Source organism: Scyliorhinus canicula, chromosome 20 (genome assembly GCF_902713615.1).
Source record: "Scyliorhinus canicula chromosome 20, sScyCan1.1, whole genome shotgun sequence".
NCBI classification, from domain to species: domain Eukaryota; kingdom Metazoa; phylum Chordata; class Chondrichthyes; order Carcharhiniformes; family Scyliorhinidae; genus Scyliorhinus; species Scyliorhinus canicula.
In genome coordinates this window covers 14,737,321-14,760,399 of record NC_052165.1, presented here as the reverse complement: position 1 = coordinate 14,760,399, position 23,079 = coordinate 14,737,321, and the positions used below count along the sequence as shown (strand labels likewise).

General features: G+C 46.8%; 1 protein-coding gene across 2 annotated transcripts in view; it reads right to left on the bottom strand.

Annotated features, from left to right (window-relative positions):
- kcnd2 (potassium voltage-gated channel, Shal-related subfamily, member 2) overlaps positions 1 to 23,079 on the bottom strand; it is a 507,327-nt gene that overhangs the window by 17,782 nt on the left and 466,466 nt on the right. For both annotated transcript variants that reach the window (XM_038780043.1, XM_038780044.1), the window contains exons 3-5: positions 20,480 to 20,642; positions 8,613 to 8,711; positions 4,699 to 4,794 (exon numbers count right to left, since the gene is read on the bottom strand). In XM_038780043.1, coding sequence (XP_038635971.1) covers positions 4,699 to 4,794; positions 8,613 to 8,711; positions 20,480 to 20,642 — 358 coding nt within the window. The remainder of the gene's footprint in view (positions 1 to 4,698; positions 4,795 to 8,612; positions 8,712 to 20,479; positions 20,643 to 23,079) is intronic.

Sequence of the window (23,079 nt, the reverse complement as noted above, 5' to 3'; positions counted from 1 at the left end):
TAAATAAAAATAACATTAGAGTTAGAGAAAGATTATGCAGACAACAAAGAACAAACACACAGTACTACAAACAATAAAGTTCCTTCGCTCATTTCATCAGAAAACATTCCAAGTCATGCAAATTATCTTGCAACTTCAGACACTGGTTGGCATATACGTTCCCACAGATGCAAACACAGAAGGTTAATAAAACAGACTGATGGCCCATGGAAATGAGAAATTATTGAGTGATTCTTGGCTCATTCCTCACGAGGGTGCTGAGCTTCCTGTGTGTTATTTTTAACACTATGTACTATTTTAATAAAGTCCTTAACTCCTCAAATGCTTATTTCCCAATGTCTTTTCTATTTGTATGGCATGGTGCTTTGCAAAGTGCTTTTTTTGGTCGCCAATTGCTAGAAGTGAAACCACTAACTGAAATATTGCAAGGTGATTGTGATCGAGGTCATTGTTCCAGCAGCCATAACATTGGTTGCAGATTACTCCTGGCATAACATCCCTTGCAAGTGCTTTTCCTTTCTGAGTTCAATTACACGAAGCTGCAAATTGAAAAACTGAAAGAGATGAATAACAATTGCTTGTGCACAATACGAAAGATTTGCATTTTCACTAGAGGGAAATAATCTCAATTACCAATGCCAGCTAAGATCATGGGCCAGAATTCATTAATATCGGCGGCGATGACATGACCTAAAAGTTTACAAGATTGACTGTCTCAAGGGGCAATGATCAGAACAATTTCTGTTGCTTTGGGCTTGTGCTGAAAATGATAACAGTATGTATTTGTTCTCTGGAGATGATTGTTAGTATTACCGCCCCACAACTGATACAACTGATATTCCACAAATGGTATTTCACTGGGTGTGAAATTATAATTTTCAATGTTTGACAGGAGAATGAAAATGCAAGCTTCTATTAGGACCATGTTCCTTTGTAACAAACATAATGTCATGCTGTAGGTGGGGGGGTTGCTGAAATTGCTTTCTAAAAGCAAAATATTGGCACAGCTGCGAAGCACCATGCTGTGAATTTATCATCCTCAGGAAAGAAATGTGATCTGTTACTGTCATAGGTAATATGGCTGGTTTACCATTCAGTAACATCTCCAGGTAAATGAAATGTCTGGCTTATAGTTTGGTACCTAAAAAGTAAAACTATTAAAAAAACATTTGAATGCTAAATTATTTTGCGGATTTCATTGTACTTTTCCAAATCTCCATGTTCTAAAACAATCCATATTTTGAAACTTCTTCCTTAAGTTGCTTGATACATGTACAATTCCTCAGCTGAAATTGTGCTTCTGGTACATTTCTAATGCTGCTGTTAAATGAGTTTGCAGAATCTATGTACCCTGCAATAGCAAGGAATGATATTTTCTTCCAGTTTCACTTTCCTTCATTGTGACAAGTGATTTGATCTTTGCATTATGGCCTCCCTGATGCCCTGGCAAAATTTCCAAATATTTTTACAATTTGTATTATCTAGCCAAATTCTTTTGTTCGGTATATCTTGGCTCTTATTTTTGATGCGATTCTTCCATGGTTGAAAATAATTTTGTAATAAATACCAAAGCATATTGTGTAAAGTGATTTTTTTTTTTGAATAATGGTATTGTTGGATCTGTAGAGGAGGAAGGGCAGAGAAAGCACTTCAATGTTCTTCACTAACACTGGTTCAGTTGTGCCACCACTGACCAAGCTGCAGAATGCTGAAGGACACAGCTGCAAGACTGGGCCTGTGCCAGGTGCTGAGAGAACCAACACAAGGGAAAAGTTCATTCAACCTCGTCCTCACCAATCTACTGTTTCAGGTGCATTGGCCCATTTCAGTATTGGTAGGAGCGACCAGCGCACAGTCCATATTGGGAGGAAGTTCCACCTTCACGCTGAGGACACCTTCCATCGTATTGTGCTACCACCGTGATAAATGGATAGATTCAGAGTAGGCCCAGCTGCTCAAAACTGAGGATCTACGAGGCACTGTGGGCCACCACCAGCAGCAGAATTGTATTCAACCAAAATTCATAATGCTATGACCCAACATATCCCCTGTTCTATCATTAATATTCAGTCAGGGACCAATCCTGGTTTAATGAAGAATGTAGAGGAATATGCCAAAAGCAGCAGCAGGTGTATCGGAAGATTCGGTGACAATCTGGTGAAGCTACAATATAGAACTACAGAAAGACAGCATATGTATAGACAGCTAAGCGGTCCCACAGCTAACAGAGCAGATCAAAGTTCTGGAGTCCTGCCACATCTAGTTGTGAAGATGACAGGACACTTAAACATCTAATATGAAGAAGAGTTTCCATGAGCAGCTCCATTCTCAATGACAAAAGATGAACACACAGGATAAGGATTCATGCTGAGACACTATTTCCCCCTGGCTGCGACATTGAGAACAAGGGGGCACAGTCTCAGGACAAGGGGCCAATAATTTAAGGCTGAGATTAAGATAAACTTCTTCACTCGGAGGGTTGTCAATCTTTGGAATTCTCTACCCCAGACGGTTGTGGGTGCTCCAGTATCGAATATATTTAAAGACGAGGGGCAAAATTTTGGTTTCTCACAAAATCAAGGGATATGGGGAACAAGAGGGAAAGTGCGCTGGAAGCGCAAGATCAACCATGGTCATAATGAATCGCAGAGCAGGCCCAAGATGCTGAATGGTCTTCTCCTGCTTCTAACTCTTATGTTCTTGTGATACTGGACCCAATGGGGCAAATTTTCTGGCCCCGTCTGCTGCAGGAATTGTCACTTTTGGGACAGGAGATTTGGTGGGTTGACTTCGGGTTGGAATTTTGGGTCTAGGGGTGGGCGTAATTGGAAAATCACACCCAATATATGCGAATAACAGACAAGGGTGATGCATGTGCGACCATTTTCAGCCAGAGGTGCCGACTTGATGATCTATTTCAGCCTCCTCCGATGGAGGATGCTAGTTTTCAGCTTTATTCAATTCACTTCACATGATATCAAGAACAACTGAATGCACTGGATGCAGTTAAGGCGATGGACCCTGCCAACATTTTAGCTGTAGTGCTGAAGACTTGTTCTCCTAAACCAGCTGTGCCTTTTGTCAAGTTGTTCCAGTGCAGGTACAACACTGGCACGTCGTGAACATTTCCCAGCCATGTCATATGTCACAAAAAGCAGTGAAAATCCATTCTGGCAAAAAACCGCCCCATGAGGCTACTCTCAATCATCAGCAAAGCGATGGAAGGGATCTTTGACATTGCTTTCTCGGCCTAACCATCTCCAGCTGCTTCATCAATCACTTTCTCTTCTATATAAGGACAGAAGTGGGGATGTTTGTTAATGACTGCGTGGTATTCAGTTCCATTTTTAACTCCTCAGATGAAGCAATGTGCATGCAGCAAGGTCTGAACATAGTTCAAGCTTGGGCTGGAAAGTGTCCGTATCACAGAAGTACCAGCAATGACCATCTCCAACAAGAGAGATCCTAAATACCTGCCCTTGACATTCATTGGCATTAACGCTGTCAAATCACCTACCATCAATATCCTGGAGGCTCACCATTGACCTGAAATTTAACTGGGCCAACTACTCAAACACTATCTCTGCCACAGCAAGTCCCAAGACTGAGTACACTGGGGCAAGAAATTCACCTTCTGATTCCCCAAAGCCTTTCTCTATCTACAAGACACAAGTTAGGAGTGTGATGGAATCCTCTCCACTCACCTGGATGAGGGCAGCTCCAACGAGACTGAAGAAGCTCGACACCACCCAGGACAAAGCAGCCCGCTTTGACTGGCAGCCCAGCCAAACCTTAAGCATTCACTCCCTCCACCACCAACTCAACACGGCAGCAGTGTACAAGATGCACTGCAGCAACTCATCAAGGCTTCTCTGACAGTGCTTCCCAAACCTGCAACTTCTACTATTTAGAAGGATAAGGGCAGCAGGCTCATGGGAACACAACCACCGCTAAGTTCCCTTAAGTCACATATCATCATGACTTGGAAATATATCACTTCTCCTCATTGACGTTGGATAAAAATTCTGGAACTCTCGACCTAACAGCACTGTAGAAACACGTTCACTGCTTGGACCGCAATGGTTCAACAAGGTGCTCTCCGCTACCTCCTGAGGGTCAAATAGGGGTGGGTAATGCATGTTGCCCACATCCACAAATGAATAAATAAAACAAGTCGGTGTATCAAATTTAAATTATTTCATGCAAAAATAGGGTTTTGGAAAATTTCAAAAGAAAAATTAGAACAATCAAATCAATTAAATCTAAATTATTACCAAAATTTAAAACAATCAGATTTCCCCAAGACTTTTGCACTTTTTATCCTGGAGTCAAAATAGTTTCTCAAAGGTTTCATTCTTTTACGACATTATTTTAGGCATCACGAGATCCTATTACTTATTATCTGGAATATTCTTATTTTGACTTATTCTTGCTCCCAGCACATTCCCACGGGAGGTGAACGGTTGGCTAGGTGATAAAGGTGAAGCAAGAATGACGTGGGGCTGCGTAACAGAATTTTTCATAATGTCTATTGGTGTAGCTTTACAGCGAAAGGGCAAATGATTGTCTTCAAAACATCCACCATAATCTTAGGACAATTAGTTTTCAAGCAAAAATGCAAAACATCAAAGCTAATTCTGAGAGGATGAGCTCATTTTACTTGCAGGTTTTCAGGAAGCCTCAGATATCATTCCTTACCGTAGTCTTCTCTAAACAATGTAAGAGATGATGATGCTGCCTCTGGAATGAAGGCCCTGACTTGCTAACGAGGGCTTGTTCTTCATCGTTGGACATCTGGAAAAATCAAGAAACAACAACTTGAAAATATTGTAGCCAATTAATGAAAAGATTTCAAACTCTCCTTCAACATAAATGAACTCTATTGTCTTTACTTGTGTAGACACCGCAAAATACATCGACATCGCAATTCATGCGGTTTCTGAGGGTCAATAGCCTGTTTCCCACTTGGTGAGGGGATGAGGTTTGGGGTATCAGCAGATGTCTGCTGATTTGCTAGATCTACTCCTCCAATGTCAAGGACCACAAGAGAGTACAGCCAGAATATTTCAGGGGACAGATCTTTTGATCTTTATACTCTTACAAATATATGAACTAGGAGCAGGAATAGGCCACTTGGCCCCCTGAGTCTGCTCCTCCCACCATTCAATAAGATCATGGCTGATCTGATTGTAACTTCAATCCCACATTCCTGCCTACCCCCAACATTAGGGTTCCAGAGGCTCAGGACCATCTGAGAGAAAAAAGATTTTCCTCATCTCTGTCGTATTTTTAAACAGTGACCCCTAATTCTAGAAAGGTTGGAGTCAAGAGCAGGCACAAGTCCCTGTGACACCTTCTGGAAGATCTGAAATCTTACCTAATTACCTAATATAATTGATCCCAGCAAGGGACCTTCTACGAAAGGAAAGTGGTCAAAGGCTGGGAATCATTGGCTGTCCGTATTGCTAATGGCTTCTCCACTGGCATCCAGGGCATAGACCTGAACAGGTATTAGTCTCTTTGCATATGGAAATAAGAAACCTAACCCCCTAATGAGGTTGGAAAATTAGGTTTCTTACAATAAAAGTATCCAAAAGAGAACCTGTTTAGTTCACTTTGATGTTTTTACATGGAATTGGAACACTATTCTTTCGTAATTCATTATGTCCAGATATCCAACTGCTTAAACTGTGTCTGATTCTTCAGTTTATTCAACTGGATAACTCATTATTCCCTTGATTTCTATATTCACTCCGCATCTGCATTGCTCTTGTCTCTTATGCAGTGATTTCTGTCTCATTCGCCAGTGCATCATTCCTGCGACAGTATCCTTCCTCTGCAGTGATTTTTTATTTAAAGGTCCATCTCTGCTGGAGATGCCTCTTCCCTTTGTTCAGCATTATTCTCATTGTTTCTTTCGTTTGTTATCTGCACCTGACTCCAGTAGTTTTTAATACTTTTTGTTGCATTTGCACTAACTCATGATGCACAAAGTGGGGAGTTTGCTGAGGAAGTGGGAGCGGCAGAGTTGGGGAGGCCAGGAGAGAATGCAAGGGCTTCTGGGATATTTGGAGCATTGGCCACCCGGCAGCATCAATAAAAAAATCTTCACTTGAAGAAAGACTTTCCTGATTTCCAGCTACTGGGAGCACTGGGGCAATTTATGCTGCACAGTTAGCAGTGGGGGAGCATACGGGTTCATCTGAATTGTGTATCGGTAAAACGCTGTGTGGGTGTTGGGGTGTTAGTGGGTGAGGAATCTGGCAAGGCTGAGGATCTGAAGGCACTGCCCATTTCCACGGCATGGTCCCATTTGAAGAATATTGGGAAGGTTAACAGGCAGCTAGATCAACAGCCCGGTCAGTAGCTGGTTGGCGGCAGAATGACATGACTTGGATGATCCTCCGCAATCGTTGGTGGGCATGGGGGAGAGGGGAGCATCATCAAGCCTACCATCAGGACTGTAAGTTGCAGGTAGGGGGCAAGTAGAAGCTCTGGGCCACATTTGAGGGGTAGGGGAGGAAGCTGAAAGGAGCTGATTTCAGGCAGTCATGCCTCCCACCTCGGATCTGGGACCTGGTTGCTGAAAGTTTGGGTCTCCCTCTGCTTTATAGTTAAATTTAATGTGTGGCATCCATGATGTCGCCCGGCCCTGGCAACGGAGTGTTAAATAGCCCCCTGCCTGCCTTTGGCAGGCGCGCCATGGTTGGCCTCCTCGTTAAGGTGAAAGGGAATGAGTTAGTGCTTGATCCCGATATTTTAACCACCTCCCAACCCTCTGCCGCCCATTTGTGAGGATTGGGAGTTTAGGTAGTTTAAAATCAAGGCCAATAAATCCAAAAATCCATGTGATTCATGTTTGATGCCGATGACGAAGGAATATGTATTGCATCTCAAGTTTATCTTTGATTATTATTGTGCACTTTCAAATGAATTTGTAATTGTTACTCATGTTGTTTTGTCTATCTTTAAAAAAAAAATGACAACTGAGCTGGATCGACTGGGGGTGGGTGCGGTGGGTGAGGAGTGGGTGGTTCTTCAGGACCGCCTTGCTATAACTTCAGCATATGTTTGGTGTAAATTTCAGTTGCTTGAGTAAACAGGGTCTCCTCCACCCAGTCTCTGCTGATGTTATGATGGTTCATGGGAGAAGCTGCATACTTATTTGCTGGCGTCTTGTGGCCTTGCTCAAGGATTGGCTGAGGTATTGAAACTGGGCTACAATGCTTAGTTGCTAATCTGACTCGTCTCTCTGAAGCTTCCATTCCAGAGAAGGAGGTGCTCTGAAAAGGCACACCCTGAGGCTAATTACAAGCTGATGTTGTTTGAAGCGTCTCTAGATTAGTAATTACTCGGCTTCTTTGGTTGGCGAGAGGCTACTTTATCTGAAGGTCAGAAAATAGGGAATAAGCTCATCTTCTCTTTGTTCTGCTATCTTTACACCGCTTTTGAGGTTCTGCCAATGCAGCAGGAGAAGTGAGTAACAATTACAAATTCATTTGAAAGTGCGCAATAATAATCAAAGATAAACTTGAGATGCAATACATATTCCTTCGTCATCGGCATCAAACAGGAGAAGTGCTGCTGAAATTCATCTTAACTAATCCTGGCCAGTTATCAAACCACTTTTGAAAAAAAACTCGGCAAAACAGGATGGCAAATAATTCAAGTTCAAAAATGCACAACAGTATCAAAGAGCAGCTCTAGGTACATCGTGGAAAAATACCATTGAACAGCATCAAGCTGGAGTATCACATGGGAACCATTGCTCTTTAGTCTTTCAGAATGCCTAACCCAAGCTCAGCGATACCTTCATGTTGTTGTTGTACAAAATGATGAAAGTATTCAGACACTTGCCCTGAAACTGGACTTCAGTGATGGAGATTGCCAGAATGTTTCGAGTGACCATTTAAAATCCCAAATTTGTACCTTTTAATAGAGCATCTGTGGTGGTGGCTCTAATTAACCCAGGCTTCATCCTTCAACGAGCTCAAATGTCCTTGACAATTGAACAGCCAATGCTGGCCTGTGTTTGTAATTTTTATGCTCTTTCCTTTGCTATGCCGATTTCTACATTGGCTGCCTGGCTTTCCGGGCCAGTGTGGAAACAAGGGGAAATTATTTCTTTCACTGTTTTTTTTTTCCCCATTTGATATAATCAACGTCTCAGTGAGGATTTAAGACACATGGGCTGCTGCCAACATATGCCACAGCTGGAACCGCTGCTGTCAGCTCCTGCTGTGCTCGTAAACTGTGCAGCTTGATGCTGTGCAATGGCTCCCCATTTTGTAACCCTCCAGTCCCGCATCCATCACATATAGCCAGCTTGTAATAAATCCTAGCTAGAACTTCCAGTGAACACTTTCAGAAGGTACACAACTCAACTTGCTCAACCTGAACAGAAAATACAGAACACATTCAGGCACTGGGTTCATGCGCAGGATTTCAATTTCCGTGAAAGCAGTTTTTCTCTGAACATTTAAATGAAAGAAAACAATATATCAGTGAACATATGGAAATTGGGTAATCACAGCTGATCTTTGTTTGGCTCAATTCTGTTTTCTGTGAAAGGAAGAATAAAATGCAACACTGAGTTCTCAGCGGCCCATTACCTGCTCCAGTGAATCACTTAGTAAGCCATTGTGCTTGCTCTGCATAAAAGCATTAGCACTCCCTGACTTTGCCACACGGATTCTTGCAAGTCTGGCTTTCTGTATAAACAACAACAGACAAACGCATTAATAATTTATCTACATATTTTCCTTGATAATATTTAACATTGACCATGGAATATTGAAAACCCCTTACCGATGAATGAGATTTGAATGAGGTTATTTATTATTAATTATAATTTCAAGTCACAAACTATTTACTCAAGTGATACCTCAGTCTACCAGATAGTGTAATTTTAAAAATTCTATTTACAATGTGATAGATAATATTTTGACTTAATTTCAATTATCTGCAACAGTGGTTTGGTTTTACAATGGTAAAATACACGGTTTATGCACTCCTGCGAACACTCAGCAACTGTTTTATTAATAAACACACAGGGCGATTCAGCCAAATGGGAATAAAGTTCCCTATTGAGCGCGTTTAGCCGCATGTGCCCCGGCGCTCACAGTGCCGAGAAACTTATGGCTACTAAACGCGACTCGCGTTGTATACCAGCCCTCATCGGGGAACCCACGGCCGAGGCCGTTCATAGCCCCCTTTTGTACAGTGGAGAGCTCTGCTCGCCAGATCTCCCCAGTGTAGCGAGAGGTCAGAGCGTGGCATCCCAATATCCGAGGTACCCGAAGTGGGCACCGACCTCCCTACCAGCCCGAACGCAGTATAGGGTGGGTCCCCGGCATCCCCCCCCCAACACAGGGCATCCGCAGCCCGATCGCATGTGTGCAAAAAAATGCCAGCTTAGCAGTGCCCATGTCAGCTGGCATCCAGGTGGCACTGCCAAGGAGATAGGCTGGCATTGCCAGAGTGTCCAGGTGACACCAGCAGTGCCAGGGCACCACCCTGCCCAAAAGGCATGCAGCTGGGGGCCTCCGATCCCCTGGGAGACCAATTTGGTTTGCAATGTTTATCTTGTGGTGGCTTTAACTGTTGCTTTGTGGCCAAGTTGTCAAGTAATCAGTGTCAGCCGGGAGGTAAGGTGTGGGACTGAGATCAATGGGGAATTAGGGCAGTGATTACTGGCATTGCACTGAGATGAGTTCTTCACAGACGGGCCAGCCAGAAAAGGTTGCCTAGATTGCCTCTTCCTTTCTTTTCGTCCTCCACCTGCTTTGTAGCGATTTGTTGGTGGAAAGGGTTGTCTCCTCATGATGGTGAGGGTGTACCGCGTGCAGCAGGCCACCACAAAACTTGACATAACTGCTCCTTTAGAGCGGTCCGGGCTTTGTTTTAGCACACCACAGGTTCACTCTTATCACGTTTCGTGTGGGAGCATGATTTTCATTATATGCGTGTGTGGGTTGCACACTGAAGTCATCAGCTCTCTCTTTGCCACCCAGGAGCCACCTTTCGGCTTGCTTTGGTAATGCAGCTGGCATTACTGCAGAATATGGGCATCATTACTGCTGCCAGTGATATGTTAACTTGCATGATTCGCTGTCTATGGTTTCATTGTGACAGGACACTGAGGGAATGGCATCTCTTTTGGTTACATTACAGGGAAGAGTTGGCATGAGGCACATACAAAATTGTGTGCACCATGGGGAAGGCTGAGTTCTTAGAAAGGAGAGAATTAAATGTAGTTTGCTGTCATTAGGCAGAGAGGCTCACAGACCTCCCTGACACAACACTGTGAGGTGTTACTTATATCTCCAGCTTCAGCCTGGAAGGAGCCAGGCACATAAACATAGAAAATAGGAGCAGGAGGAGGCCATTCGGCCCTTCGAGCCTGCACCGCCATTCATTAAGATCATGGCTAATCATCTATCTCAATAGCCAAATCCCGCTTCCCCCCCCAATCCTTTGATCCCTTTCCCCCTCAGTGCTAAATCTAACTGCTTCTTGAAAACAGATGCTTTGGCCTCAACTACGTCCTGTGGTAGTGAATTCCATGAGCTGATCATTCTCTGGGATCCTCATCTCTGTCCTAAATGGTCGACCCCCGTATCCTCAGACTGTGACCCGTGGTTCTGGACACACCCACCATCAAGAACATCCTTCCTCTCGGTACCCTATCTAATCCTGTTAGAATTTTATAAGTTTCTATATCATTCCCCCCTCATTCTTCTGAACTCCTACGAATACAATCCAAACCGACTCAATCTCTCCTCATACGTCAGTCCTGCCATCCCAAGAATCAGTCCGGTAAACCTTTGTTGCACTCCTTCTGGAGCAAGAACGTCTTTTCTCAGATAAGGAGACCAAAACTGCACACAATATTCCAGGTGTGGTCTCACCAAGGCCCTGTATAATTGCAGCAAGACATCCGTGCCCCTGAACTCGAATCCACTTACTATGATGGCCAACATACCGTTTGCCTTCTTTACCGCCTGCTGTACCTGAATGCTTATCTTCAGTGACTGAGGTATGAGGACACCCAGGTCTCATTGCACATTTCCCTCTCCAATTTATGGCCACTCAGATAATAGGCTGCCGTCTCGTTTTTGCTAAGAAAGTGGATAATCTTGCATTTCTCTAAATTATACTGCATCAGCCATTCATTTGCCCAGTCACTCAGCTTGTCCAAACCACACTGAATCCCCCTCACAGCTCACCCTCCCACCCAACATTGTGTCATCTGCAAATTTGGAGGTACTACATTTCGTTCCCTATCCAAATCATTGACATATATTGTGAATAACTGGGCTTCCAGCACCGATACCTGCTGTATGCCACTAATCACTGCCTGCCATTTGGAAAAGGACCTTTTAATTCCGACTCTTTGTTCCCTGTCTGCCAAACAGTTTACTATCCATCTCAATACACTACCTCTAATCGCATGGGCTTTAATTTTGCACACTAACCTCTTATGCAGGACTTTGTCAAAAGCCTTCTGAAAGTCCAAATATACCACATTCACTGGCTTCCCCTCGTCAACTCCACAAGTTACATCCTCAAAGAATTCCAGTAGATTTATGAACCTTCAAAGCCACGGCAATGCCAGTAATCACTGCCCTAATCACTGCCTTTGTTTTTATTAACAAAGCCAACAGCAGTACGACCATGTGCATTCAGCTCGCTGTCTACACCGAGAGTGCATTCAGCTCGCTGTCTACACCGGGAGTGCATTCAGCTTGCTGTCTACACTGGGAGTGCATTCAGCTCGCTGTCTACACCAGGAGTTTATTCAGCTCACTGTCTACACCGGGAGTGCATTCAGCTCGCTGTCTACACCGGGAGTGCATTCAGCTCGCTGTCTACACCGGGAGTGCATTCAGCTTGCTGTCTACACTGGGAGTGCATTCAGCTCACTGTCTACACTGGGAGTGCATTCAGCTCGCTGTCTACACCGGGAGTGCATTCAGCTCGCTGTCTACACCGGGAGTGCATTCAGCTCGCTGTCTACACTGGGAGTGCATTCAGCTCGCTGACTACATCAGGAGTTTATTCAGCTCACTGTCTTCACCGGGAGTGCATTCAGCTCGCTGTCTACACCGGGAGTGCATTCAGCTCACTGTCTACACCGGGAGTGCATTCAGCTCACTGTCTACACTGGGAGTGCATTCAGCTCGCTGTCTACACCAGGAGTTTATTCAGCTCACTGTCTACACCGGGAGTACATTCAGCTCCCTGTCTACACTGGGAGTGCAGAGGATTTGACACTCCGTGTTATATACAAACAAGAGGTTCTCTGATTGGCCCGCTAGTCAGGGGAACTCGTAATCCAATTGGCCAATCTCAAAGGCCTGGTCTAAGTCATTACAGGAGGTACGACCCACACTCCACCAGGTCCTTTTCCTTTTAATATAAAAGCAAAATGACTGCTTGCATCAACGTCTCAAGAAGAGAAACCTGTGCTACCGAGTCCTCAACCATTTCCACCAGTAATGGTAACCATCGTCCTGTAAACCTTTTATAAGTTTCCACTTGGAACGTGTCCGGCTCTGGCAACAGTTAAATTTCAGCAGTTAAATCCCCCGGGATTTGACTCCTGCTCACGTCCTTAACCTCAGGGAGGACCCCTCACCCCCTCCACCTGGCTGTGCCAACCTGGCACCGCCACCATGGCAGTGCCCAGCCAACCTTGCAGTGCAACCCAGGCACCCTGGCCATGCTGGGCTGCCACTTCTAGGGTGCCCGGTTGGCACTGCCAGGGTACTAGGATGGCAGTGCCAGGGTGCCTGAGGGATCACCAAGGTGCCACACTGCCTTGTTCCCGATCACCTGGGGATTTCTAATGGTCTGTGAGACCCCCCCCCGGTACTATTACGACTGTTCCACGTTTATGGAAACTAGTACTAAATGGCACCCTTGGAAGGTCGCACCCTATGCTGACCTGGTTCACCCCCAGTGAGGGCAAGATCCAGATCATGGCATCTCGCGAGACTCTGGTAAATCTTTTGTGGCGTTGAGCGGTGAAAAGTTTGCCAGGGGCCTCTTGTGTGATGCACCTGGGCCATTAAATTGAGCCCATAAGCATGTTTTAAAGTGAATCACGTTTTCTTTATGAACCATGAAAAGATAATGCAGCATTTTATGTTTAAAATTAAATACATTATGCTTATTATAATTCTATTAATTGCCCTGTAGACTTGAGAATGTGGACGCCATGGGCGCGATTCTCCAAAATGGAGACTAAGTGATCGCGCCGTCGTGAACTCCGTCGCCTTCCACGACGCCGCGAAACGGGCGCGGGGACTACCGATTCTGGCCCCCCCACAGGGGGCCAGCACAGTGCTGGAGTGGTTCACACCGCTCCAGCCTCCCTTCCCGGTGCCAAATGGGCACCACGCCAACCCGCGGATGCGCAGTTGGGCCGTGCCAACCCGCGGATGCGCGGGGGACTTATTCAACGCTCTGGCCCCGATGCAACATGGCGCGGGGTTTCTGGGGCCGGAAGCGGAACAAAGTAGGCCCGGGGGGGGGTGAGAGGCCAGCCCGCCGATTGGAGAGTCCCGATCGCGGGTCAGACCCCATCGGAGGCCTCCCCCAGTGAAGGAGCGCTTGTCCCCGCCCTACAGGCCGCACCCCCGACCCTCCGCGCAGAGTTTCCACCGGCTGCAACCAGGTGTGGATGGCGCCGGCCGGACTCTGCCATTTCTGGGCAGCCGTTCGGCCCATTCGGGCCGGAGAATTGGCGGCCCGGCCACGGACAGCGGCCCGCGACCGGCGCTGCGCCAAACGCACCGGCGCAAATGGCGCCGATTCTCCGCATCTCGGAGAATCGAGCACTGGTGTCGGGGCGCGGTTGCGGTGATTCTCTGGCCCGTCGCGGGGCTGGGAGAATTGCGCCCCATGTGCTTTGCTGTTATCTTGGGCACTGTATCCGATTAAATATTTTGGCAAAGAATTTTGACAGATGCTTTCTGTTTATCTTATTTTGCTGTATACCTCACATAGTATAAAAATGTGTATTCACATAAATAACCACAGGGAATATCAGACCAGTCAGCTGAATACTGTTGGATATTTTATCAAAGGATTCACCTTGACATGAAGCCAATTAAAACAGTGTTCCGTGGACCTTTCTCCCTCAGATATTATAGGTTAATGAAGTAACAGTATCTTTCAATAACACTTCAGCTTTATTAAATACCTCTCAGCTTTTGCTGAGAAACATGCATTAAATCATAGAAAATAGGAGTAAACTTTTCGGCCCTTCGAGCCTGTCCCAGAATTCACTCTGATCGTGTATTACTATTCTCAACATTGGACAGAAACTCCCAATATTTCATTGTAATTTTGTAAGTCTTCAGAAACTGTCATGCTTTGACTTCCATCTCTGGAACCAACTGCAAACTCCGGTTTGTCTCAACTCTCTGTGGGAATTGCCGATCCCGTTCGCAGGCAAATTCAGTTTCTGGTCAATCCCCAGTCAAATCTTTCAGCTGAAGTGCAATGAGAGCAGATGCTTGACTTCTGATCACATCCCAATCTAAATCCCAACTGAATTGCATTTTTACAAAATACCTTAGCTCTTCCCATTAATTACATCCCTTGTGCTAGGTATGACTCCAACCAGTGAAGAGTTTCCCCCCCCGATTCTCAAGTGATCCCAGTTTTGCTCGGGCTCCTTAAGGCCCACACCTTGTCAAATGGCGGCTTTGACGTCAAGGGCAGTCACTCTCGCCTCACCTCCGGAGTTCAGCTCTTTAGCCCATGTTTGAACGAAGGCTGGAATGGGATCAGGAGCTGATGTGACCCTGGCAGGACCTAAACTAAACCTCAGTGAGCAGGTTATTGCTGAGTAAGTGCTGTTTGATAGCACTGTTGATGACACCTTTCATCGCCTAACTGATGTTCACTGATGGGGTGGCAAATAGCCATGTTGGATTTGTCTTCCTTAATGCGTACAGGACATAGCAGGACAATTTTCCACTCTGCCAAACAGATGTCTGTTTTGTCATCGTATTAGAATAGCTTAGCTGGGGGCGTGGCAAGTTCTGAGGCACAGGTCTTCAGTGCTATTGTAAGAATATTATCAGGACCCGTGTTATTTGCAGCATACAGTGCCTTCAGCCGTTTCTGGATATCACATGGAGTGGATCAACAGGTTAAAGACTGGCATCTGTGATGCTGGGGGCCTCCAGAGGAGACCGAGATGGATCATCCACTCGGCATCTTTGGCTGAATATTGTTGCGAATGCCTCAGCCTTCCCTTTTCACTGATGTGCTGGGTTGCTCCATCATTGAGGATGGGAATATTTGTGGAGCCTCCTCCTCCAGTGAGTTTAATTGTCCTCCACCATTCACGGCTGGATTCGGGGCTGGGGGCACTGTTGGGGGGTGGTCCGGGGCGGGCGAGCTGGCCGAGGGGGAGGACTATTTTGTGGGCCGGGTCCGCGAGCGGCCGCCACCACGTAGCACAGCGCGGTCGCTACAGTAAACTGCTTGTGCATGTGTGCCCCTTGAGCCGGTAATTCTCCGGGGCGTATCGGCAGCTAGAGTCGGATGCTCTACGCTGCCGTCCTGCTAGCCCCCAGCAAAACGGAGAATCGGTGGCCGTTTTGCGCCAGTTTTTCTGGTGTAAAACGCCACCGTTCCCACACCGGCGTGGGGGCATAGCCTCAGAATCGGAGAATTCAGCTCCCTGACTTGCAAGTGAGTCAACAGCAATCTGGGTGCCATGTAAATATGATGCCAAGACTTTCGGTGGAGCGGGTACTTCCGGCCTTTCCCACCGCGAGATTTTCCGAGCTCCACACAGTTGCTAATTAATGAGCTGATAAGCGGAAGATTGCCCCTGTTCAACTGCGCTGCCTGCCCGTGGGAATCACTCTAACTTTGCTGTCTGCCAGCGGGATTAGTGTCCAGAAGGGAAGATTCCACCCTCTGAGTGAAAAGATTTCTCCTTCTAAATCTTTAGCCACTGATTTTAAATTTATCATGCCTTGTTATTGATTCACTTGCTGGAGTGATTAAGCATTTTCCCATCTACTCCATCATAGTTCCCATTATCTTGTAAAATGGGGAGGCAGTGGTACAATGGTATTGTCACTGGACTAGTAATCCATATACTGAGAGCAAGATCCAAGGACCATGGGTTCAAATCCTGCCCTGGCAAATGGTGAACTTTGGACTGAAGATCCTGCCGGGGTGAACAGCCCAAAGATCTCGCACTATGTTTTTTTAGTACATGTGACATTTAATGTTCATTGAAAATTACTCAACAGCTATTTCCTGTCAAATTTAATTTGCAAATTTAAAAAAACCTATGGGCTGTATTTTTGTCTGGCTACAGAGGCATGTTTCAGTGTACGAAAGGCGATATACTTCGAACCAACTTTGAGGAAATCTGATTTTCCTCTGCAATCCTGATGCTGCCTCATTTTCCTTTGGCGTTTGTATAGATTGGATTGGATTGGATTGGATTTGTTTATTGCCACGTGTACCGAGTTACAGTGAAAAGTATTTTTCTGCAAGCAGCTCAACAGATCATTCAGTACATGGGAAGAAAAGGGAATTAAACAAAATTCAAGAAAATACATAATAGGGCAACACAAGATATACAATGTAACTACATAAGCACTGGCATCGGATGAAGCATACAGGGTACAGTGTTAATGAGGTCAGTCAATAAGAGGGTCATTTAGGAGTCTGGTGACAGTGGGGAAGAAGCTGTTTTTGAGTCTGTTTGTGCGTGTTCTCAGACTTCTGTATCTCCTGCCTGATGGAAGAAGTTGGAAGAGTGAGTAAGCCGGGTGGGAGGGATCCTTGCTTATGCTGCCCGCTTTCCCCAGGCAGCGGGAGGTGTAGATGGAGTCCATGGATGGGAGACAGGTTTGTGTGATGGACTGGGCGGTATTCACGACTCTCTGAAGTTCCTTGTGGTCCTGGGCCGAGCAGTTGCCATACCAGGCTGTAATGCAGCCCGATAGGATGCTTTCTATGGTGCATCTGTAAAAGTTGGTAAGGGTTAATGTGGACATGCCGAATTTCCTTAGTTTCCTGAGGAAGTATAAGCGCTGTTGTGCTTTCTTGGTGATAGCGTCAACATGAGTGGACCAGGACAGATTTCTGGTGATGTGCACCCCGAGGAATTTGAAACTGTGAGGCAGTAGTGCTAACCACTGTGCCACCGTGCCGCCCATAATAGTTCAGGACATTCTGAAAGTTAAGTGCAAAAAGCTTTGACACTTTCAAACGTCACTGTTAGGTGCTGTGTGCAATGTAGGCTTGTTTTAAATGCAGTGGTTCATCATTAGGACGTACAATGCAAAGGTATGTTGGCCAGCATTGTGTAATTGTTTAAATGAATTACAGTATTTTTCCAATCAAAAAAGTACAATCAAATACTTTAAGAATGTGAAAAAAAATGTCCTTTACCGTCATGTTTCTGTCCTCTGACTTTACTGGACCGGCAGATCTGGGTGTTTTAAAAAAACCTTGCTTCCGAAGGCAGAAAAATAACGGTCTGCACCTGCCTGCCCTCCATCGAATGATGGACACTATGGCCGGGATTCTCCGACCCCCCCAGCCAGGTCGGAGAATCCGCGGGGGGACGCGAGAATCGTGCCTCGCCACCGGCTTCCCGATTCATTCCCCGCCAATGCTCGGGCGCCCGCGGGATTCCAGCCATGACAGTCGGGGGCCATTGAAAGCGGCCCCCCAGTGATTCTCCGGGCTCCGATGGGCCGCCGAGCTCAGCTGAGTGGCCGGTGAGCTCGGCTGAGTCCCGCCGGTGTAGGTTACCCACATGGCGGGACCTGGAAAGTGAGTCTGCGGTGGCCAATCTGGGGGGGGGGGGGGGGGGGGCCCGGGAGATCCGACCCCTGGGGGGAGGGGGGTAGCCCCACGGTGGCTTGGCCCGCGATCAGGGCCTACCGATCGATGGGCAGGCTGGTTCCGTGGGGGGCCTATGTTCCTCTGTGCCGGGCCCCTGTAGGGCTCCGCCATATTGCCCGGGGGCCAGAGCGGAGAAGGGAACCCCGGCACATGCACGGAATCATGCTGGCCGTAGCACGCATGCACAAACTCGTGCCGGCTGGAGCTACGGGGACCACTCCGGCGCCGACCTAGCCCCCTAGGAAGGGGAGCATTCCCCATTATCGGGGACTGTTGATGCCGGAGTTGTTGGTGCCACTTTTCACGCCGGCGTGGGTCCATAGCCCCATTATTGGAGAATCCCACCCTACGTTTTGAAATGGAACTGGATATCGCTTGTAAGTGAAGCTGGAAGCTTTTGCAATGACAGTCGTTCCATTATAAATGCTTGGCTGAGTTTCAAAAAAATTAACTCAGCTGGTATGTATTACTCCAAGAACAATTGAATCTTTAACGAGACTTTAATAATGTAATATGTCTTTGGTATGATTTCTGGGTTATATACAAATCTAATAGGATAACTTAAAGGATGACAACTTTGTTCCCCCACGGGTTATTTGGTCTAGTATCCACTCTAGTGAAGTTTAATTCAGGGTTTTCTTAGATTGTTTGAGGTTGAATGTTTTCCCAATGATTACAAAACAATTCCCACTGCTATTGCATGGATCCTGAGAACTGTACATAGCCCCTCACCCAGCATGCACAATGGGAGTACATTGGGGGAGGGAGATGGAGGCAGCATGAGGACTGTGATGTGGCATGGGGAATGTGAGGTGGCATTTAATCCTTTCTGCATCCTTAACTTTCTCTCTTTCTTTAAGACACTCCTTAAAACCTAACTCTGACCAAGCTTTTAGTGACTCAAAAGAATAGAATCTAGCCTGAATGGGGGTAGGAGTTACTTTCAACATCCCTGTGCTCGATCAGCAGCCGTGGCTTCCGGCTCAGTTTTACTGGGAATGGATATCAGTCCTTCTGGCCAGGGATAGCAGGAATAGTCTGAGAAATCTAAAAGAGCTGGATGATAAAACAAGTCAGGGACTGTAATGACTTAGACCAGGCCTTTGAGATTGGCCAATTGGAAGATGAGTTCCCTTTATTAGTGGGCCAATCAGGTAACCTCTTCTTTGTACATAACAGGGAGAGTCAGATCCTTTGCACTCCTGGTGTAGATAGAAAACTGAATGTATACGGCTGTGCTGCAGTTGGTTTTGTTAATAAAAGGGATTCTGGTGAAAGGGACTTCTGCCTCTGTGGCCTTATTACAGGGACCTCTAATGATGTTTTGAGGCATTGAATATTTGTACGAAGCTGACAATTGCAACTGAAAAGACCATTGAACAGGGTGTGTAACAAGCAGCTAAACTGCTACTGCCTCATGGGAGGTGAAAGTTCTGCTCCTGAAATTGGATGGATGATTTACACTTTTTTTAAAATTAAAGGACTTTAAGCACTTAAAGAACTTTCCTTCAGTTGGGGCCAACATATATAAGTCAGGGTCCTGAGTCCCAATCACCAACGCAAAGGGGATAGTCCTCTGACAGGTAACATTTGAAAAAGAATTCAAAATATTGCAATTATTTTCATTGGCTCCTTTCATGTGGTTAAATAGTTGTTACATATCTGGCAACAAAAGGTATTTTTTGGAGACATTGCACTGGCAAGGCCCTCGACCTGAAAGAAGAAAGCGGTGAAGCACATCTGCTTATGCTGTTGGGGATTGAACTATTGTTGGTGATGTCCGTATGGGTGCACAAAGACATTTCTGCAAGTAACCAGGAGTGATCCCAACAGGGGGCGAAATTCTCCGACCCCCAGCAGGGTCGGAGGATCGCCTGGGGGCGCCTAAAATCCCGCCCCCGTCGTGGCAGAGATTCTCCGCCACCCGGGAAGTGGCGGCGGCGGAATCTCACCACTCCGATCGGAGAGGCCCCTGCGGTGATTCTCCGGCCCGGATGGGCCGAAGTCCCGCCGCTGGGAGGCCTCTCCCGCCGCCGAGGTTTAAACCACCTCTGGAACAGCGGGCTCAGCGGCGCGAGCAGGCCCCCGGGGTCCTGGGGGGGTGCGGGGGGGCGATCGAACCCCGGGGGGTGCCCCCACGGTGGCCTGGCCCGCGATCGGGGGCCCCCGCTCAGACTCCGGGCCAGTGCCCTGGCTGCACTATTTTCCTCCGCGCCCGCCACGGCCTTCGCCATGGTGGAAGCGGACGTCACTGCCGGCGCATGCGCCGACCGGCGAAAGCCTTTCGGCCAGCCCCGCTGCCGGGGGCGCCGGTTTTTTGCGCCAGTCTTCTGGTGCTAACCGCTCCGGCACGGGGCTAGCCCCCAAACGTGGGGAGAATTCCCCACCTTTGGGGAGGTGCGACCCCTGAGTGGTTGGCGCCACTCCCCTACGCCGGGACCCCCCGTCACGCCGGGTAGGGGAGAATGCCGCCCAGGATCTGCAAGTAACCAGGAGTGATCCTAACAAACAGGAGTGATCCTAAATACAAAGTGTGTTATTCACATGTACATCGAATAGAAGTGAATTAAGCAGGAAATACCTTCTGTGCCTTGCGTTTATCTGCCCGTTGGTTCTGATGGTAGATACGGCTGAAGTTTGAGACAATCACAGGGACTGGTAAGGCAATAACCAATACACCACTCAGAGAGCAGATAGAACCAAAAACCTTCCCAGCAATGGTCTTTGGAACCATGTCGCCATACCTGCACCAAAAAGAACAAACCATCAGGTTTTAACAATAACAGACCAGGCGATCAGAATGAGGGCTGGGAATAAAAGATGGATAACGGGTTTCAGCAGTCTGATCAATTTGCAGCTCTTAAGGGAGGGACATTTACAATTTGAGTATCAGAGTTACAAAAATCAAGTTTAATTTCAGTTTAAATTTCAGCTCTGCTTATTCCCCATGTACCATTCCGATCAAGGTCCAGCCAGCATGACAGACAATGCTGACTTGTGTTCGTTCAGTTTTGGGACAGTTTTGTTACAATGAAACAGCAAATATGTCAAAAATAATCTCTGAAAAGCAAAAAATAATTCTGTTACTCTGCGCTGGGCCTGCACGGTCTACCCCTTAGACAATGGCCCCAGCACAACTGGTACATTAATCTAATTAGCCTAATAGCCATTATGAAGATGCTGCCGCAGAGTGAGCAAGTTAGGAACTGACTCCCCGCCGGGTCGGAAACTCTCGCCGGGGGTCAGTGTGAATCCTGCCCCGCCAGCTGCCGAGTTCTCCGGCACCGGAGATTCGGAGGGGGGTGGGAATCGTGCCGCGCGGCGGACGCTCGCAGCGCCCCCCCCCCGGCGATTCTCTGACCCGCGATGGGCCGAAGTCCCACTGGTTCTATGCCCGTCCTGCCGGCATAAATTGGACTAGGTCCTTTACCGGCGGGACCTGGCGGTGCGGGCAGGCCTGTGCCATGGGGGCACTCTTTTCCTACGCGCCGGCCATGTAAGCCTCCGCCATGGCCGACGCGTAGGTGAACCCCCCCTGCGCATGCGTGGGGATGACATCAGCAGCCGCTAATGGTCCTACGCATGTGCGGACCCACACCGGCCAGCGGAGTTCCCTCGGCCCCGGCTGGTGTGGCGCCAAAGGCCTTCCACGCTGGCCGGCGGGTTCAAACCACTCCGGCACCGGCCTAGCCCCTGGAGGATTCCGCACGTTAGGGGCATCCCGACGCCGGAGTGGTTCATGCCACTCCATCCCGCCAGGACCCCCCGCCCGCCGGATACGGGAGAATCCCGCCCTTAATATTTCAGCACACTTGACTTTTAAAAGAAGCAGAAAAATGGAAAAAGTGAGGGGGGGGCAGCTCTAGTTATAAAGGATGGGGTCTTAGCTCAGAAAGTCAAGTTTAGAAGCAACTTCAATAGAGCTAAGGAACAACAGAGACCATAAAACATTAGTTCATCTGCTACCCAACAGTAATGGTAGTGTCAGGCAAGGCAAAAAAAATCAAGAAATTAGAGGTGCGTGCAACAAGGATAAGGCAGTAATCATGGGGGACTTCAACTTTCCTCGAGACTGGACAATCCAGATTGACCGTAGTTTGGAAGATGAGTTCATGAATGTATACAAGATCGTTTGTTACATCACTATGTCAAGGAACGAACCAAGGAACAGTCTATTTTAGATCTAGTAGTGTGCAACGTGAAAGGGCTAAACCAGGGGTGGGCAAACTTTTCCGTGCAAGGGCCACATTCAGAAATTCACAATTTTAAAGGGCCGCAAAGTATATTAAGTAAAATAATTACTTCACCCGGTTATGATTCTGGGCGCCTCATATAGAACATAGAACAGTACAGCACAGAACAGGCCCTTCGGCCCTCGACATTGTGCCGAGCAATGATCACCCTACTCAAGTCAACGTATCCACCCTATACCAGTAAGTAACCCAACATTAACCTTAAAAAAAAAAAATTTTTTTTTAAAATGTTTTTTTTAAATGACTTGGTGGGCCGCATAAAGACCGGCCCGTAGTTTGCCCACCCCTGGGCTAAACAGTAAACTGGTAGGAAAAAAATATCGAGGGAATAGAATTTTATATTGAGTTTGAGAGTGATTTAGTTAAGTCAGAAGCCCAGAAACCTGGACAATGCAAGCTACATAGGTATGAGGAGTGAGTTGGCCGCAGTAGATTTGTTAAATAGTTTAAAAGATGTAGCGGTAGATTAGCAATGGCAAAATTGGAAATAATTTGTTCATTATTGGTAACAAACAAATAGAAACCCCATGGGAAAAGTGGTCCTACTGTGGCTAACAAAAGTTAATGATAATCTAAGATTAAAGGAACATAGGAATTAGGAGCATAAGTAGGCTATTCAGCCCTTGGAGCCTGCTTAGCCATTCAATCAGAATAACTGATCTCTTCCTGGTCTAAAAGCCACTTCCTTACCTGTTCCCCATATCCGTTTAACCCGTTTTTTAAAATCAGAAATATATTTATCTCCCTCTTGAAACCATTTAATGATTGGACTCCACCGCACTGTGAGGCAGCGAGTTCCACAAATTCACCACCCTCTGCGAGAAGTAGTTCCTCCTCATCACAGTTTTAAATCTACCTCTCAACCTATATCTGTGACCTCTTGTTCTAGATTGCCCCACAAGTGGGATCATTTGGTCTACATTTACAT